General features: G+C 42.8%; 1 protein-coding gene across 1 annotated transcript in view; it reads left to right on the forward strand.

Annotated features, from left to right (window-relative positions):
• CA10 (carbonic anhydrase 10) overlaps nt 1-20969 on the forward strand; it is a 494025-nt gene that overhangs the window by 465209 nt on the left and 7847 nt on the right. The window contains exons 5-6 of the mRNA XM_077776811.1: nt 3183-3278; nt 7788-7860. Of these exons, the coding sequence (XP_077632937.1) occupies nt 3183-3278; nt 7788-7860 (169 nt within the window). The remainder of the gene's footprint in view (nt 1-3182; nt 3279-7787; nt 7861-20969) is intronic.

The raw sequence follows: 20969 nt of genomic DNA on the forward strand, positions 1-20969 counted from the left end.
TACCTGCTGGACATTTGTATGTCTTATTTTGAGAAATGTCAATTCAAGTCCTTTGCCTATTTTTAACCAGGCTATCTGGTTTTTTGTCATTGAGTTGTACGAGTTCCCTATGTAGTTTGGATATTGACCACTCATGAGATACATGGTTTGAGAATATTTTCTCCTATCCTGTATGTTGCCTTTTCACTATTCCCTTTCCTGTGAAGAAGCTTTTTAGTTGGATACAATCCTGCTTTTCTGCTTTTGCTTTTATTGACTCTACTCTTTGGTGTCATGACCAAAGACTCATTGCCAAGAAGCTTTTTCCCTATGTTTTCTTCTACTATATTACAGTTTCAGGTCTTATATATAAGTCTTTAGTTTAAGTTAATTTTTATATATGATGTAAGATAAGGATCCAATTTCATTCTTCTTCATGGGATATCCGGTTTTCCCAACATCCTTTATTAAAAAGACTGTCCTTTGCCCATTGTGTATTCTTGGCATACTTGTCGAAGATCTGTTAATCATAAGTGTGTGGATTTATTTCTGGGCCTTCTATTCTGTTCCACTGTCAGTACTATACTTTTTAAAGTTACAATAGCTTTGAAGTATATTGTGGAACCAAGAAGCTTTGTTCTTATTCAAGATTGCTTTGACTATTTCAGAGTCTTTCATGGTTAGTAGTATGAACACTAACATTAATTTTTCCAACCCATGAACACAGGATGACTTTTCATTTATCTGCATCTTCTTTAATTTTCTTTCATCACTGGTTTTCAGTGTACAGCTCTCTCACTTCTTTGGTTAAGCTTATTCCTAAGTTCAGTTGAGACTTGAACAATGTGAGGGTTAAGGGTGCCAAGCCCCCATGCAGTCAAAAATCCCCATGAACTTTTGACTTCACAAAAACTTATAGTGTACTATTGACCGAAAGCCTTACTGATAACATAAAGTCAACACATATTTTGTACATTACTGTGTTATTACAATAAAGTAAGCTAGAGAAAAAGAAAATGTTATTAAGAAAATCATAAGGAAGAGAAAACTATTTACAATATTGTGCTGTATTTATAAAAAATAAAATCTGCATGTAAGTGGACCAGCTCAGTTCAAACCAGTGTCAATTGTATTTTATTCTTTGACAAGGTCAACTGTATTTTATTCTTTTTGTTGCTATTGTAAATGAGACTGACTTTATTAATTCACTTTTCAGATAGTTCATTGTTAGTGTAGAGAAATACCACCAATTTTTGTATACTGAAATGTGTATGTATCCTGCACTTTGCTGAATTCATTTATTAGTGTTAACAGTTTTTTGTGGGGGTGAATCTTCAGTGTTTTCTACACATATGATTATTTCACCTGGAGAGATGATTTTCCTTCTTCCTTTCTGATATGGGCTTTTCATATATGGCCTTTATTGTGTTGAGGTAAGTTCCTTCTATACCAGTTTTGTTGAGAGTTTTTATCATGAATGGATGGTGAATTTTGCCAGATGCTTTTTCTGAATCTATTGAGATGGTCGTGTGGTTTTTATCTTTCATTCTGTTAATGTGGTATATCACACTGGTTGATTTACATATGTTAAACCATCCTTGCATCCCAGGAATAAATCCTACTTGGTCCTGATGTATAATGCTTTCAATGTGTTACTGAATTCAGTTTGCTAGTATTCTATTGAAGTTTTTGCATCTGTGTTCATTAGGGATATTCTCTTTTCTTAAAGTTTCTGGCTTTGTTTGGTATCAGGATGATGCTGGCCTCACGAGTTTGGAAGTATTCTCTCTTCAATTTTTTGGAAGAGTTTAAAAAGGATCAGCATGATTTATTCTTTGAATTACTGGTAGAATCCCCCCACAAAGCCATCTGGTCCAGGGCTTTTCTTTGTTGGGGGGTGAGAGGTTGATTACTACTTCAATCTCTTTATTTGTATTAATCTGTTCAGGTTTTTATTTCTCCTTGATTCAGTGTTGGTAGATTGTATGTTTCTAGGAATTTATCATTCCTAGAAAATTTCCAGGATCCTAGATAACCCTAGGAATTTATAGATCCTAGATCTGTTAGTATTTCTTAAACCCTACGTGTATATCTATATGTGATCTATAAGATCATGTATACATGTATATCTGTATGTATAAGACAAAAAAAATATATCTGGAAGGATAGATGCTAAACTGTTAACAGTCATATTGCTTGGGCTGGAATTACACAGAGGTGGAGGGAAACTTTTTTTTAGTTTGCTACAAAAATTATATTTTCATACTGATTTTTTTTTTTAAATCTATTTTAAAACCACAGCCTGGGATGAATTCTAAGGAGAGAATCACACCTGTTTTTCAGAGGAAGCAATCAAGTCTCAGTGAGGTGGAGTGAATTATTCATATGGCTAAAAATTGGTGGGGCATTAGTTGAACCTGTATGTATGCTATGTTTCAGAGTTTCTAAGAAAATGATTTTCAAAAAATTAAGTGAAAAAGGAAACTCTAGTTTCCTGGAGCCCAGATCCAAGACCCCATTTGCTACCCACACTAACTACTGCACAAAGGCTCAACAAGCAGAGTGCTGATCTTCACTGAGCAAGTAGGGAGCTGAGTCCTGTATGGCCAGATGACTGTGGCAGACCGGTGCATCAGGAGCTTCAGCCATCACTGTCTGTCTGTCAGGACTTCTGCATTTCACAGGCTGGCCGCTGTCCTCTCAGAGTCACTGGGCTGACTCACAACCTAGCCATTCCCAGCTCGCCCAAGGCCATGAGGAAGATTCACTCAGTGCCAGTGGCAGCTGTTGATGCAGCCGGGAGAGCACGTCCACCCCTACAGGGCAGTTCTACTCCTAATAAGGGAAATTCACTTTACATATACTTTAGGGGGAATGTTCTGGGATGCAGCCAGAGCCAGATGGGCACTGAGTTTATTAAAGGCATGATTAGTACCAGAAAACATTTGCAAATATGTATGGGTCCTTTTCTGTGTGTGTGTGTGTGTGTGTGCGTGTGCGCATGCATTTTACACACACACACACACACACACACACACATACACACACACACACCTCCCTGAATTCCTTTCAATTACAAGATTGTCTTTACAATTGTTCTACAATACACCTTATAGTGAGCCCTTCTGTAGAGTGGCTATGCTGTATGTCACATCTTTTCATGCAAGACTGTTGTTCTTACTGCTGTTTTTCCCTCCTGCCAGGTGCAGCTCATCCACTATAACCATGAGTTATACACAAATGTCACAGAAGCTGCAAAGAGCCCTAATGGATTGGTGGTAGTTTCTATATTTATAAAAGTAAGTGTCTTTGCGTTCTTTTGTTCTTTTCTTGCTATTCCCACCCCAGGTCGGAATACCAGCTTAGTTTCTGTTGGATCTTAGAAATAACAAAAGAGGTGATTTCCGTGCCCAGGAAAAGCTGTGGGGTGGTGACTTTTATATCCATGAGATTTATGAAAAAGGAGATCTCTTTCATGAAGACACAACAAAATGATGGTTCTTCCATTTCAGAGCATCAGGGGGCGGGACCTGAGGATTCAGGAAGCCTTTGACCTAGAAAGAAGAGGGGTGCTGGATTCAAGGACGGGCTTCAGGTCCCACATCATGCAAAAGAATCAAAAGAATGCAACAGAATGGGAGGGGTGGCTCCCTGATAGCCCACAGGATCAAACTCCTGTCCATTAGTTGCCCTTCAGAAACAGAGATGTACGGGAAATGTGAGATGCCCCCTCTCCTCCCTCACTGCCCTGAACAGCTCCCTCCAGCTTCCCTGAAAGTGCTCTGAGCATCACCTCCCATCTTCCCCTTTCCATCATAAGCATCTCTGAGAGAAATTAAGCAGAGATCACCAGTGCTGACTTTATGACATTCTTAGGAGACTCCACACCTTCCTAATAGTCAACGACAATCATAGATCCCCAGCCATGAAAATTCTAAGTTGTTAAAAAAAAAATACTCACCTTGAGTATTTTGACAAATATGGAGTGAAGCAGATATGCAAATTTAAAAGAAATGGAAAAAGAAGAAATGTCTTTCCAACTGGAGAGAGAGAGAGAGAGAGAACAAAAGGAATGTGTGACAGTTCCAGAAGTTGGCAGTCACCATGTTAGCCACTCAGGAAGTTTTGGCCAGGTCGTGAGAGGAGGTGCCCGAGCTGGAACTTGGAAACTGGTGGATATGATCAATAGAAATCCAGCATTTGCCGCTGGGGGCTTTTCAACAGAGTTCTTGTGGTGACATCATCACTGCTCAGGACAATAGGCTGAGGGCACCCCAGGACCCCCACTATTCCCTCCCTAAAAGCATCACCCTTTGCAATTGGCACTCTGCCCTGCCTGGTCATTCTCCAAAGCCCACACACCTCCTGAGTTCCTCTCCCTCTCCTGGGTCCCATCAGGCCTTTTTTGTGGCCTGGACAGAACTGTACATTGGGTAGAGGCATTTGTGACATGTTGGCCACCAAACTCCTATAGCTTCTCAGCAGCAAAGATAGGAAAGGACTGTTGGCCAAGGAAACATATTTATAGGCTACCATGCCTTTTGAGTACCTGATGTGATGTCCCAAAGAAATAGGTCCTGGCACAGATCCTGCCAGTCCCTGCCCTACACCTCCTGGCACTGTCAAAGACCCTGTTATAATGAACAGCAGATTCCTGAATTCCAGGCATGGAGACGTGTATTTTACACAGATTTTATTACTTAACCTGAATAATAAACCTGTGAAGTGGACATTAGTGTTCTTAATTTGCAGATGAGGAAAATGGCTCAGAGAACCTTTGGCTTTCCACCCAAGTGCATTTTGCTCTTAACAGCCCATCCAGGAATGGAGCCCAGATCTTCCTTGACTTTAATACTATGACCTTATTCACACTATATGCCTCCCGAACAGAGCACGGAGAAAGCAACTGAGATGAAGAAGATAGAACATGATATTTATAAATATCTCCTCCACATCCCTATGCTACCCACAAGCACAAGGAAAGTTCCCATATCCCTCGACCAGCCTGTCATGACATTGATAACAGCTGGTGTGTTCATCCCGGATCATGCCCATTGCTGTGAAGCCTGAAGCTATGTCACAATATTGCATCATGCATGTCTGGAAGCTCACCTCCTTCGTTGGCTTTCCCAAGGCCAGGGGTTCCATGTCAGCCAACCTGTTGTTGGGGCTGCCCAACAACACCTGTCCTTTGATGGCTGCCTCACCCTTGGCCCCTGACTTTGCCTCACTTTGCTCAAAGCACCTGAGTCAACCTGGAAGCTCAGGCACATTACAGCTGACACAGTGATTGATACTGTAGGAAGTCAGCCTCCTCAACAGCAAACTATGGGCGTGTTTTATGAACTCTGACAGGAGCACCCTCTGCACCATGATTACTGACACAGGTTCTGGCTGCATCCCTGCAGGTTGCTGGGAGGAATTTATGCCCCAGCCTCTGCCCCTGTAGTCAGTGAAAAGATGGGGACTAGCCCCTGCACCTTCTCAGGCCAATTTGGCCCCTAGGGATGCTTTCAATCTTTCCCCAAGCAAACCTGAAGCTTTCTGGCCAGATCTCAAAATAAGCCACAGCATTTCTATCTTTGTGCAACACAATCAACTCCCAGTTGCTCCACAGTGAGTTATCCAAGCTGAGACTTGTCATTCACTCATCCCAAAACACTGATGGAGTGTGGGACACAGGCTGATCCTATGCTCATCACAGCCCTAGAAATGAGATGAATTGAGCCCTTGGCACTAAGGACACACAGCCTCTGGTGGTCTTCCCCTCCTTCTGATTTTTCTGCCTCCTCTTTCCAGCTCCCTGCAGGGTAGACAGGCTTAGAAAATGAGAGACCCCCACCTCCAGGTAAGCAGATCCCTAGAGATGGCACCCTGGTGAAAAGCTGAGTCTTAAAAAGGTTGGATTTGTTGGCTAAAATAAGAGAATTGTTTATCTGGGGGGTTTATTTATCTCTGTCCCCTTCTAATCTCCCATCCTTCCCATGACCACAGGGAGCTGAGATTGGCTGTAATTACTGCTCAATCACACACCATTAACTTCCCACTTAAGCTCACTTATACCAAGTACATACTTTATCCTCCCTCCCACGCCACCAACACACTAGAGCCCACAAATCATCTGTGTGCACTTTGGAAATTTTTCAGTTATTTTTAATCAGCTCAGAAGGTTCCAGTACAGTCAGGGTTGTCCAGACTCACCGGGTACCAAGAACCCAAGGCACCTACTTAAGGGGGATGGCAGGTTCCTTACCTGCCATGACAATATCTTTTTTCTCTCTTTTCATGTGAATTTGCACAAACAGGTGGCTTCAGGCATATTTTAAGTGGCCAAACAGGATGTCAAAGGAGAAGCTAAATTTGGCACAAAAGCTTCTGGGGAGCAGCCGTGTTTGCTTTGAAACTTCTTTCCATTTGGGGGTGGCTTTGAAAAACTCCACTGAGCATTATCACTCACCATGCTCACTGCCAGTGTGGTCTGTCTCACCGCAACACACCCAGGAAACTGTGTGGGAAAGGAGAGACAGATGGAGGGAAAATAAACAGTCTGCGCCTTCTCCAAACTAAAAATTACCTATTGCTTATCTAATAATAATCATCATCATCTGCTGCAATTTTTCCCACCCTCAGAATAAATCGAACCTAAAATGCTGATGTATCACAGCATCCAATTAGCTGCTGAAGTGTAAGTTACAGAGCAGAACTGAGAGAAATAGGAGAGAAATGACTGGATGGACCCTCATACTTTGGAAGAGACTGAGTAGAAGGGAGATTGTAAAGAAAACAATGTGCACTGTTATGTGGGGACACATCACAGATTCTAAATGGTGGTCTTCTGGCTTAAGACCCTCAAAGCTTACCTTGTTCTTCCAAAGAAGGAATTTGGAGACCTGAGGATGTGGGTATAAAATGAGAGCTGATCCTTGAACATCTAGTACAATGTTTGGCTCGTAATAAGCACTTGGTAAATATTGATCGGATGTATGGGCACATGGATAGATGCATGGATGGATGGATAGATGGACACACAAATGGATGATTGGTTGACTGAATGGCATGGCTTATGGTATATTTGATTCATGTAATAATAAGCAATGATATAAGGTTCCATATTCTTAGAGTTTTTTCCTGTCTCCTAATACCTCTCCTCCGGGTACTCTCTCTCTCACTATCTACTTAGATTAATTGTTCCTTTCCTAAAATATCATTCCCTACCCTCTACTTAAAACTCTTTGGTGGTGATGGCTCCTCATCCCTACAGAATACAGCTTAAAATGTCCTCACATGACATTTAAAGCCTGATATGAGCTAGCCCCTGCCTACCTCTCTAGCCTTACCTTCCATCTTTCCCCCAGAAGTACTTACTTAAGTATAACTAGTTCTCACTCCCTCATGTCCGTATACACATATTCTCTGTATGTAATTTTTTTCCTTACTCGTCCTCCTTTTACACACTCTACCAGCAAAGCACCTTGTAACTTCCACCCATCCTTCAAGACTCATCTCATTCCTTAGTTCCCCACATGCCCCAGGTAGGTGAATTTCCTCTAATATTATCACACCTGTGACTCTATCATAACACTCTTTACATTCTATTATAATCATTCAGTTACTCACCTATCTTCTTTCCCTAGACTGGGATTTCTTGAGAGCATAGTCTGTGTATTTAATGTCTGAATTTCCAGCCACCATGGTATTTGGCACTTGGCAGGCACTCAGTAAATGTGAATGAATAAGTGAATGCATGGAGGCAGTGTTCATTCTGGGATAGTACTGCCCAGTCATTAATATTTTCTTTTCCCTCCTAGGTTTCTGATTCATCAAACCCATTTCTTAATCGAATGCTCAACAGAGATACTATCACAAGAATAACATATAAAAGTAAGTTTGGTTCGATTTCCCATACAGCAGCTATTCTTTAAAGGTTAGTCCTGTCTGAAGGCAAAAAGCCAGAACTGATGATCTCAGAGGGCCCCTTTCAGCTTCATGATCCTTTAATTCTCTAGAAAGTCACTCTGGAGAGTCAGGGTTGGCTAAGAAGCAGCTCATTTCAAAAGGACGTCCCCGAGGTGCCTTTGTCATCCACGGCTGTCTAAGGCGATAATGATTATTATGATGATGGTCATCGTTATCCCATGGATTGGTAATGAGCTGGGGGACTCCACTAGCTGACAAACTCCACCATGTCAGCTGGCCACATTTGGGGCTCTGCCAGTTATGTGATTGAAAAAACATTCAGCAGGTAGTTTGTATCCAACCTCAACATTTCCGGAGCTGGAGCACATCCCCCTCTCTCTGTCGCTGGATCCCTTTACAGGTCATGGCAGGGTGACATCTTTCTTCATTGCTATATGCAATCTCCTGCTCTAGAGGACTCTGTCCATTTCCATTCCTTTGGGTTTCTAAAGTGTTTTCTCCCCAGGATCCTTAAGCAGAAAAGAAAGAACATTGCAAAGTTGAAAGGGGAAGAAGGAAAAAGGAACTACTGTGTCTCCCAGAGCAATCCCAGAAGTTGCAGGGTCCAGGAAAAGTTTTACCTCACACCATGAGATGAAAGAAGTAAGACAGGAAAAACTATTTAGGAGGGAGCAGGAAAGTGAGAATCAAGTCCTGACTTTGCCCTCAAGCAAGGAGCTTCTTCGTGTTAACGCTGTTTCTTCATCTATAAAGAAGTTGAATTTCAGGTTTCTAGGGTCCTTCTGGGTCTGGAATTTTGAATTAAGAAATAGGTAATCATCACTTCACCAAAGTAAAAAGCAGCATGCAAACATTCTTATACCCACATCCCCGCGGAGTGCCCTTCCCCCAAGCCAGGAGCTCAGCTCTATCTGCTGTTTCTGCTTCTAGTGGTGATGGGGAAAAGACAGAGAGAATGCCAGAGGGAGAATATGGAGAACCCTTCCCTCATTCATTTATTCTCTCATTCAGAAAACATTTTCCACACTGCTGCCCATAACAGACATCAGGGAAGGCTCCCAAAATATAAAAATGGCCAGACACCAGCCCTCCTCACAGGTGCTCAATGCCAAGTCACTTCCATATGAAAAGGTCGAGGTGTGGGACAGTGGGGGTGATGAATGAACTTGGAGAATCACAGTCCCCTAGATGGACATCACCAGGAAAAATGAGTTGTCTCCAAAACCATCCCACCCTTCCTCATCAGACACCTATGGAGCCCTCCTCTCTCAGTGTACATTCAGGTTGCTCATCTAAGGAAGGCATTTCTGTTTTGTGTGCAAATAGCACATTTTATAACTGCCCATAAAATATTATTAGTCTTTTAACTTTTTTGATTAAAAAAGCATGAAAATTAAATAAAATGGTTTCAAATAATCTTGAATTTGCAGTTTAGAGACCGTGAAATGCCATGAAATCACACATTAAGCCCCAACACACAATCTAACAGATTGCTAGCTGCAGAGTCACTCATTAGTGGGACTTTCCTCCTCTCCCCACCCCCAGCATGGGTCTGATTAATTTTAAGTGATGAGGCTGCTGCCGAAAATGAAATCCTCCATGGGGGTCCATCCTATAGAAAGGTGGCCTTCCTCAGGAACAGGTACCAATCCTGGTGCAAACAAGGGGCTGGAGAGCCAGGGGGACAGATCTTGTTGGGACCAATGACAGATGGCCATTGTGTGGCTAAAGGAAGCTTCAGCTTCATCTATTTTGAATGAGGCATCCCTGCTGACTGCACCCCATCAGCTCCACAGGAATTGAGAAGTACGACTGACAATAGCTGCAGTGGGTAACAGTGTGAAAACCCAAGACCTTCAGCCAATTGTTCTCTCACTCACTCCACAAATATTTACTGAGCGGACCCTACGTGGCACAAGATAGAGAGATCAACAGGACGCCTTTTCTTCCACAAGGTCCTCACTCTCTAGGTCAGGAGACAGAGTAGTGCTTTATCAAGATTTATGTAACAAGCACCATGCAAAAAAATCTGAAGAGAATTCTTTGGGATCACAGAAAAGCTGCTTAGAATACATGGCAAGGTTGCACAAAGCAGGTGCCTTTTAAATAAGGACTGAATAGATAAATAACTATTTGCTGGAGAAAGAGAGGCATGGGAAGGGGAAGAGGGGAGAGAAAGAAAAGGAGGGAGAGAGGAAGAGAGGAAGCAAGGGAGGAAAAAGAGGGAGAGGGAAGGAGGGGAGGAAGGAAGGCAGAGGAAGGAAAAAGGAAGGAAGGAACAAAAAAGAGAGGGAAGGGGGGAAGACATTGCAAGCACAGAGGGCCGGATCCAAAACAAGGAGAGCATTACGAGGACTGAAGGTTCAGAGGAAGGAACTGTGCCTTCATCGGCTCTTCATCTCAATGCCCACAATAAACATGGGTTAGGCCTGAATTAATGGTGTAATGAGTGGCCACTGCAGTAGTAGTGACAGAGGCAGAGAGAGTGATGGGCAGGCCTTTTTGGGTTCAGATCTCAAAGGTTCTTGATGCCATGCTGAGGAGTTTATGCAGAAGACTTATTTGAATAAACGCTCTCACTGATAGAGACACCCCTAGAAATGCAAATGGAAGAAAGTGGGAGCATCCTCTTCTCCTTCTGTCCCTCATAATCTACCTGTCATGGCAAAGGGAAAAGAAAGGGAATGAAAGCAAGATAAAGAAACCCCACATGGGGAGAGGTAACTGCTTTTGGCCCCCTAATCACAGGTGTTTGTGCTCTTACACTCTGGGCAATAATGGAGGCGTTCCCAGTAACACCTTTATCAGACGCTACAGGGATAATGATGGCCCTACCAGTGGAAATGACCTAGACACCGCTATGCCCAGGACACTGTGTCCAAAAGGGATTGATTTGCTCAGTAGGAAAGCTCCAGCACTCTTCCATCTGCTAAACTCCCTGACGCTAAACTCTCTGACACAGCCAGCCTGCAGAAGGTTGGCCTGGTGGCAAGTGCGGGATGTTCTGAAACAGGAATCATTTACTAAGAAGCAGGCAGTAGGTGGGAAACACAAGCCTGGAAGCCTCCCCAGAGGCTCTGGAGACAGCTAGCATCAGCCACTGAGTTCCAGTGGAGACACCACCACCTGCTCAGGGGCATCTTTCAGGTACCCTGCTTCTGTACTTCTAAGTGAGATTTAAAGAAATTGATCCCTGCCCCCACTGCCACCCAACCACACTACCCAGGGACACATGACCTCGAACCACAACCCACTCTCCCAACCAGTCCTTTCTGCTGCTACCCAGAATGACACCCCAGGATAACTTCAACTTGACTCACTCACTTAGACATGGTACCCACTCCACAACGTACTGAGTATCAGGAGTAGGGAAGTAAGTACCTTCCACCTTTCAGGCTCTGTGTTAATAGCTTTACATGCAGCACCTTACCTACTATTCATAAAGCACCCACCTTCAAAGTGGGTATGATTGCTAACCCAGTTTACATATGAGGAAACCAAGGCCTCAGGAAGTGAAGCGATTTGACAAGGACATACATCTAGTAAGTGGCTGTGTGTGTCAGCAACTTCTGCATAACAAATAAGCATTCAACAAGTAGCATTGAAATTTCCTGTTGCAGCTTGGGTGGCTTGGCTGTAAATTCTCTGGGATCAGGTAGATACCCATGGCAAGTACTTCTCATGGTGGAGGTCAGAAATGTGTGATGTTACTTATAGTGTCGGCTTGAAACTCACACACTGTCACTTCTATCCGCTTTTAGCTGGCCAAAGCAAGAGACATTGCCAAGCCCAACCTCAAAATCCTCCCATAGAGGTGGGGGTGGGAAGGGAATGAACATTCCCTGAACAATAATCTGGTCCTCCATAGTGAGAGCAAGGATTCAAACACAGGCACTCCTAAGAACTTTTCTATGCCCTAATCTTCCCATCATGCTTCCTCTCTAAGGATAGAGAAAACCTTAACTCTGAGGTCTGTTTTTTTTAATGTTTTATTTATTTCTGAGAGAGAGAGACAGTGTGAACAGGGGAGGGTCAGAGAGACACAGAATCTTAAGCAGTCTCCAGGCTCTGAGCTAGCTGTCAACACAGAGCCCAATGCGGGGCTTAAACCCATGAACCATGAGATCATGATCTGAGCCGAAGTCGGATGCTTAACCGACTGAGCCACCCAGGCACCCCTTCTCCAAGGTCTTAAAATTAGTTGTAAGGCTGATACTTTCACATTGCATGAAACCGTTGCATGTTTTTTTCTTAATTCTAACTTTGGCTCAGTATCGAGCCATCTCCTCACTTTTTGCATCTGTTTCCACTTGGAAGGGACATAAACTAACCATAGAAATTGTGAGCACATTGAAAGTTCAGGTTCATCCCATCCTAAGCTCTCTGTAACTCTTGCCTATGCCTTGGCATGGGATCATGAATGGAAATCAGCATCATCCAGAAGGACACAGTAACACTGCCATCATTGGCACACAGAGTAACCAGAGAAGCCATAGACATTTGTTCCAAATGGAGGTCAATCTTCCCCATCAGTCTCTCTTGGAGGCCATTGTTATGAGAAATCAGTTTAAGACTTTGACCAGAGAGTGACAAGATCGGCTGGCAAGGATCACTCTGGTCGCCTAGTTGGAAAGAGACCGTAGAGGGGCAAGGGCCAAAGTTGGGAGATAATTTGCAACAATTCAAGTGACTCAACAATGTCTATCATAATCCCAGGCCAAGGTGGATGGGGTGGTGAGAAATGCTTGGGTATATTTTGAAGGAAGAGGCAGAAGATTTCTTGATAGATCAGATTTGTGATATGAGGGAAAGAAAGGAATCAAAGATGACTATAAGACTTTTAGCTTGAGCAACTGGAGGGAAGACATTCCCATCAGCAGAGATGGGGAAGATTGAGATGAAGCGTATTTGTGGGTGGGGAAAGGAATCAGAATTTTCGAACATGTTAAGCTTGAGATGTCTATTGGGCATCCAAGAAGAGGTGTGGAGTGGGCAGTTGGATATGAGTCTGGATTTCAGGAGAGAGAACTGAAGATATAAATGTGGAAGTCATTGGGATCCAGATGGCATTTAAACCTGGGTGTAATCATGAGTGAGAATAAATAGAGAAGAGAGGCAGGACACGTCCTCATTTTTGAAAGAGGAGCTCAAATCCTCATGACTTAGGTTGCAGATTATTTCTAAAGATATCTTTTAAATCCCACCCTGGAAGAGGCTCTTGTGTGTCTGTCTCATCAACTAGCTAAAGAGGTACAGGTGAGTGGGAACAAGTATGGAAGCATGGGGTGCAATCACCACAAAATGGCAACTAGTAGGGATACGGTCCATTTGTTTGAGCTGGTCACAGATTAGAAGACTAGGAGAAAAAGGAATTGTGCAAAATCATTTTATTGATCCAGTTATGAAAATCAATGCCAGAGAATTGGTAAAAGAAAACAAGAAGGAGAATTTTGCCAAAAGAACTAGAAATTTTGGAAGCCTGATACCATGGTGGTGGTGAAACCACCATACTTACAGAAAGTAATATGCTCTCATGAAGAGAGATAGAACTAAGTAGACCTGGGCTCCTGTCTCTACCACTTTCTTGGCTGTGTGACTTCAGGCAATTTTCTTAACTTCTCTGAAATTATGATTTCCTCATCAGTAAAATGAGGACATTCAGACTGATATTGAGAGGGTTGGGTGAGGATTAAGCAAGGTAATTAGTCAGTTGCCTAGAAAATGACTGGTATAAACTAGCTGCATTATTTTGTGTGTTCCTAAATTGTCCAAAGGCTAAGTGGGAGATAGGTCACTATGAAGCCAAATAAAAACTATATTCACAGTGAATACAATACTGGGCACGCAATATGGCTTACTTTAAATGAAGCACATCTCCTGTATATGAATTCATGCAGTGGGTAGTAATGGCCTAGTAAGGTTCTACTTTCCTTGGAAGCTTAGATTTCATATGTCTGAGAAAATCTTATAAAACACTCTCACGAACCCAGACCGACAATGGAAAAGACCAGCCTGAATTAATTTCAGGCTGAATTTATAAGATCTTCTAAAGAAAATCCATTTTATTAAGGTTAAATTCCCCTTCAATAGATTGAGGGTCAAGACTGAAATCATGACATTGAAAAATGGATTTTCGGAATGGATTTCCTAGAGGAGATATCAGTAATTTACTCGAAGTATTTTAATTTTTTAATGTAGTATCATGTAAGAATGCCAATATCCCTCCATTTTCCTTGTGTTAATTAATTAGCAGCCCCAATTACATAAAAGGTAACAATCTTATCATTTTAGTATCCACTTGATTTCTTTGAGCTAGCATTATTTTTTAAAAGAGATTTTATGATATTTTCAAGGATGAAACCAGTAAACTAATGGAGTGCAAAAGAGCCTTCTTAAATTGCGAACAGGGAGTAGTTATTAGAACATTACATATAAATGAAGGCTTTCTTCCAGTGTCCTAGGACAGAGTATCATTTGGGTAGCTTCATTCTCTTTCACATACTCCATTCATTTCATAGATTGTAAATACAGTGGTGAACTTCAGCCCGTTAAGAATCCAAAAGATCACAGATTCCAAATTTTAAAAGTTCTGGCTGTTGTCTTAACATATTCCCTCAAGGAAATGAAGACATGCAACCAAAGGCATTTGGAGATGAGACTTTAAACATGGTGTTTTGACGCACAGTACAAGCCCCTTAAAACATTGTTTTCAGTCTTACCTGCTTATAACTTTGCTTCGGCCCCTACCCTGACCCCAGCCAAAAGATGAATTCATAGGCAAGGATAGACCAACTTGTGACTTCCTTATACCTCTCAGCTCCTTGGGAAATGTTCCAAACACCCACTCCTCAGAGGGACACAGTGGTAAATGTGATGAAATATCACTGGGGAGTTTAAACAATATTGCTCCTGGTGCCTTTCTTTATGCTTAATTGAACTTGTATTTTCATTTCAAAAGAATGGCTTAGGAAGTGTTGTCACAGAATGAGAAATGCAGCACGTTGCTTGCCATGTTGCAATCTAAGCAGTAACTCAAGGAAGCGAGGCACGGAGTGGGAGGGGCTTACCTCCATGAATCCAATTCTCAGAGGCCCTGTTTGTCACTTACAGTTTGTATAAAACAAAAAAACCATATGACTTTATTCTTTAGTAATTGCCTTTTTTCATTTTGCTTGGATTTGCCGCAGATTACAAAAGGAAATGTCATTCCATATGAGAAAATTGCCAAATAGTTCCTTATTGATCAGAAGCAAGCCCAGGATTGATCCCTTGGAACCACCATGCCTTTTTCTCATTGGCATCATTCTTTTTGAATGGGAACTTCATAAGTAGGGACCGGGCGATGTTAAATCTCTCAGCCACAAAAGTAAACATGACACATTTAACAGAGGCTCCTGTTGAAGCTCAAATGAAAGGAAAGATTCCCCCATTATGCAGTCCTGGGCATGTCATCATAGTATGTCTTTCTTATAAACATAAATAAGAAAAAGTCAGTTGGAGAATTGTATCCACAACCGAGAACATAGTAGAAGATAAATCACAGATTCAGCAAGGGCATGTCATAAAATTAAAAGCACAGCTGCCAACTTCTCCAGTCATTTTAGAGAATAAAATTGGGCTATGAGCTGCATGTAACTATTCTATACCTATTGATTATCAAAGGAGTCTTCTGGTACTATAAAGATATAGCCGACACATAAAAAATTACAAAAGTTTGAGCTACTGAGGATAAATTTGTTTGGGTAAACTTACTTATGTTGAAGAATGTTTAGGGATCCATAGATTTTTTTTCACCTGAAGATGACTTTATATCTTATATAGATATAAGAATAATCTGGTGCCCACAAGTAAGAGGTTATGTGACTTAACCATGAAGGAAGAGAAAGTTACTGGCAAAGCCACAACTGTAACCTAGACTCCAACTAAGATTCCTGATTGAAGTCCAGAGCTTTGCCCTCTATAAGCTACATTCTCATATGACAGGTAGATAGATGGATGATAGGTGGATGGAAGGGAAAGGTAAGGTAAGGTAAGGTAAGACAAGACAAGACAAGACAAGACAAGACAAGACAAGACAAGACATGATAAGAGAGAATTTGAAAAAACAAAAGCCTCTCTATAAAAACTACCCATAAAAATTTATTTGAACTTCTTCCATCACTTCCTTTCAATAAATACCCTTAAACCAAGCAGGGGCATGTGTGACCATCCCACTGGCCTCTGAACTTCACCTCAAATCTGTATCTCTCTGCCCACAAACAATTCTGACTCTAGACCATCGTTACAAATTAATAAATAGATCCACGAGAGGGGCGCCTGGGTGGCTTAGTCGGTTAAGCGTCCGACTTTCGCTTAGGTCATGATCTCGCGGTTGTGGGTTCGAGCCCCGCATCAGGCTCTGTGCTGACTGCCAGCTCAGAGCCTGGAGCCTCTTTTGGTCTGTGACTCCCTCTCTCTCTGACCCTCCCCTGCTCACGCTGTCTCTCTCTCTCCTAGAAATAAATAAAACATAAAAAAAAAAAATAGATCCACGAGAGTTTGATAGGCAGAATCTAACACGTAGTGCATTTTCTCTTAGACTCCTTTCTGACTCAGAGCCCAGAGGATAACAATGACATACACAAACCAATAGTTTTCCTCTGGATGCTATGGAGACAAGATAGTCTGTGGGAAAGACTTCATTCCTGACCTGGTCAGCCATTGGAAGGCACCCCAGTGTTCCTTGACACTAGGGCTGAAATCTCCCAGGTTTGCCCATATTCTTTTCTTGGCTTCCATTGCCTTTATCCTGCCAAATACACTGAACAAGTCTCCATGGGGAGAAAAGAAGATGTAAAAATGTGACCTGTGGTTCTCAAATCCCATACCCTGAAAGATGGAGTCCTGCCTTAACATCAGCCTGAGGCAAAGTGGGAAGTTATGAGGACAAACATTATATGTTAAATGCATACCAATTTCAGCAATGTAAATACAGGGTATAGATGTGTTTGGTGTAGAAACACGGTAATGCCAGATGGAGACAGGCACCAGTCTCTCACTCTGATATCTTGGGGTGTGGTATATATGGGAGTAATAGTGAGCAGTATGTATCTAAGCTAATGGTATGAACTGGAGCCTCAGAGACTTTACTCCATCATCTGACAAATGATGTTGCCTCTTCTTTCTTTAGTTTTTGCCCAGCACCATTACCAGGTGGAGCTACTGGGCAGAAACTGTTTTTGCTGATTCATCCAATTAGTGTTTGTTGAGCACCTTCTATGTGGTGGGACCCCATGCTGAGGCCTGGTGATTCAGAGGTAAAATACAGAAACCCTTCTCCCAAAGGCTCACGTAGTAGTGGGGACATTTAAATAATGTGTTATTACTGGCAAGCTGATTCAGCAAATATGGTGGAAAATGAACCACTAACCCAGCTAGGGAGAGTTAGGAGACCTCAGGGAAGTCAAGCAGTGGTTATCCTCGAGAAGTGGTCATCCTGGGTGAGGAAGCGGGGGAGACATCAATGCTACCCAGTACCACATGTGCCAAGTACACATCTTCCTCAACTTCCTGTGGGGTTATGTTCAATAAACCCATAATACATTGAAAATATCCCAAGTCAAAAATTCGGTTAATACACCCCACCTACCCAACATCATCCCTTAGCCTCACTGACCTTAAACATGTCCAGAATACTTACATTAGCCCACAGTTGGGCAAAATCATCTAACACAAAGCTTGTTTTATAATGAAGTGTTGATTATCTCATGATTATCTCATTGAATACTGCACTGAAAGTGAAGAATAGAATATAAATGGTTGTGTCTGACTACAGAATGTTTGGAAGTTACCAGTTGTTTATGTAACCTCATGATCGAGGGGCTGACTAGGAGCTTCAGCTCACTGCCCTGCATCACAGGAGAGGATCATACTGTATATCGCTGGCCTTGGGAAAAGATCCAAATTGACAATTCGAAGTATGGTTTCTACTGAATGAGTATTGCTTTCACGCCATTATAAAGTTGAAAAATCGTAAATTGATCCATCCGAAGTTGGGGACCGTCTGTACTTGAAAAGTGCGATCTTGTTTGTTCTTCAAGCAACTCAGAGGCAAGTACTCTGACTCAGTTAGTCTGGGCTACTGTCATAAACTACCACAGACAAGTGTCTTACAAACAGAAATTTACTTCTGACAGCTCCAGAGGCTGAAATTCCAAAATCAGGATGCCAGCCAGAATGGTTGGATTCTAGTGAGGACCGTCTCTTGGGTTGCAGAAATCTTGTTGAGTCTTCAAATGGATGAAGGGGTGACAGTGTTCTCTGGGGTCCCTTTTATAAGGGTGCTAATCTCGCTCATGAGCACTCCATCCTCATCATCTAATTATCTCCCAAAAGCCCTGCCTCCTAATGCTGTCAAATTAGGGGCTAGGACTTCAACATATGAATTTTGGGGGAACACACACATTCAATCCATTGGTTACCCCAACCATCTGCATACTACAGATGTGAAAACTGAGGTTGGAGTGGTTACCTGCACGTCCAAGGCCACACGGAAGGTGAGCAGTAATGTCAGCACTCCCAAGTCAGGTCTGAGTCCAGAGCTTACACGCTTCACACTGAGTGTTTCCAACTTCTGTAGTGTGAGGAAATAAAAAAGGCAAAAGGTGGGGCACCTGGAAAGCTCAGACAGTGAAGCGTGACTCTTGATCTCAGGGTTGTGAGTTCGAGCCCCACGTTGAGTGTAGAGATTACTTGAAAATAAAATCTTTATTTAAAAAAGGTCGAAAGGTGAAGGATGAATATTAGCAAGATTTGTGGAAAGAGCAAAGCGGCGAAGGGGGGTCGTGGGAGGGTAGAAGTGCCCGCAAGCTGCCTGAGTTCTCTGATGGAATGTTGCATCTCTTAGGGGATGTGGGCGAAGAGGAACCTCCTGGCAGGTGGAATCTGGGATGCCAGCATGACAGTGTTTTGGAAGCACACTGTTACCCTACTGTGTGGGTTAAATCCACTAACAGAGTGTCTTGCTCCTAGCCTGCCCCACCCATCCACCCACCCACACACCAACACTTTCCTCCAACATGGATGCAACACAGAGTCTGGTGACAGTTTCAGAGAAACAGAAATGTTCTTTTTCTTATTTCCATCCATGCCTGAAAAGCTCCTCATTCTACTGCCTCCTTCCTTCCCTCCTCACCACCACCCCAAATAAAATAAAATACAATAATAGCAGCACGCTAGAGTACCCAATATGCTCTGCATGCAAGCTTGGTTAAACAAATCACATTGACCTTTAATAAAGATGTGCCGAATGCTTCCTTCTCTCATTCAGTATGTTAATCTTCAGGCCAAACTGCCTTCAGAGCAAGCGTCATTAAGTGCAGATCTGATCTTGCTACTCCCCTGCTGTAAACCCTTCAGTGGCTCCGTATTGCCTACAGGATGAAGCCCAAACTCCCAATAGTGCAGAAAAGGACCTCCCGGGTGTGGCCTGTGCCAACCTCCAGATTCATTTTGTACAACACCCCTCCCTACCTCTGCACCTGACCAGCACTCCGGCCCTCTTCCAGGGGGAATCTATCTCTCTCCATCCTCAGTTCTTTCCCTACAGTGCCTTTGAGACTCACCGTGCTGGCAGCTACACTGATTACCTCCTGTCATTCAAAATGCAGTTCAGGTCAGCTCCTCCATTAATACTCTCCTGAGTCCCACCCCCAGGCAGAACAGACAACCTCTCAGTGGACCCAGTACAGATATATGTCACTGTCTCTGTGGCTCCTTGCTACATTCACTTAATTACATCCTGCTCACCTACACCTAGCTTAGTGCTTGACACACATTATGGGCTTAAGAAACAGTGAGAGCCAAATGATGGATACTCAACATACACTTACTGTGTTGATGCCTGATCTGACTCCCAAGGACTGTCACATTGGTGTGTGCTCTGGACACTATGGCTTTATCATGGAAGCATCTGACCACACAGGGCAGAGTACAGACCCAGTCCAACCATACTTCAATCATTGTGTCTCTCCTGGGCTTGCCCTGATTCCTTCATGTTTGGATAGGAAGGTAGATATGCTTAAATGGAAATTGACAGAAAGTCCTTTCTCCTAGGGTTGATCTCCAAATCCAGCTTGACCACTCTGTCTTTCTCATGGTCATTTTGGGGACAGCATTCTAGAGATGTTCAGTTCCCCCCATCAGGGAAGTCAGAGCAGTTGGGGAAGGAGAAGGGAATCGGTGGTTTTATTTACATCATTCCAAACCACTGAATCAGTTGATTTGTTCTTAATTCAGTTGATGAGTGAACTTTATTAACCGACTAAGCCACCCAGGCGCCCCGAGATGACTCTTTCTTATCAGAGAAACTTGAGTGAACAATTCCTGGAGCAAGAGATGTGGAAGGCAGGGGGCCTTTGCCCAGAAAAATGGATTAGCATCCTTGATTCTCTCAGAATCAGAAGGTAGGAACAAGCCTGACCAAGGTGCATTCACCACCATATGATAGAAGAGCCCACAAATATTTATTTTGCCATTTGTTGTCAATCTCCTCAATAAAATGAGCGGGCACTGCATCTGTCTTGTTGACTGCTCTATCCCCAGACCCTAACCTTATCCCCAGCACAAAGAGGTGCTTAGTGAACATTTGTTGAGTGAATGAATGACTTTGGTCTGGAAGCCAGGAGAGCTGGCTTCCAGTTCCCACTCTAAAGTCACCAGCTAGCTCTGTGACCTTAAGCATGTTACTGTGCCTCTTTGATCTTTAGCTTCTTGTCAGTGAGGATGTTGTTATCCACCTGACTAGTTTTATAGCCATTGTGAAGTTCCAGCTATATATGAAAGTCCTTTTTTTTTTAGCATTACATATGTGCAATACTAAACCTGAGAGATGATGTCAACTATTGAAGAGTTAGTCCTCTTCCACTGGGAGTTAGAAACGTGGATGAGAGAACCTAGGAGCACTGGAGGAGCCAGGTTCATTCCTCCACCTCTCAGGCACTGGGTTCCTGTCATGTGTTCCCTGGGCCACCTAGGCTGGCCACGGTGGTGGACACTTATGATAAACTGGGAATGCAAGACCCCTGGACACTTAC

The sequence above is a fragment of the Crocuta crocuta genome, unplaced genomic scaffold, assembly GCF_008692635.1.
Source record: "Crocuta crocuta isolate KB4526 unplaced genomic scaffold, BGI_CrCroc_1.0 scaffold352, whole genome shotgun sequence".
NCBI classification, from domain to species: Eukaryota; Metazoa; Chordata; class Mammalia; order Carnivora; family Hyaenidae; genus Crocuta; species Crocuta crocuta.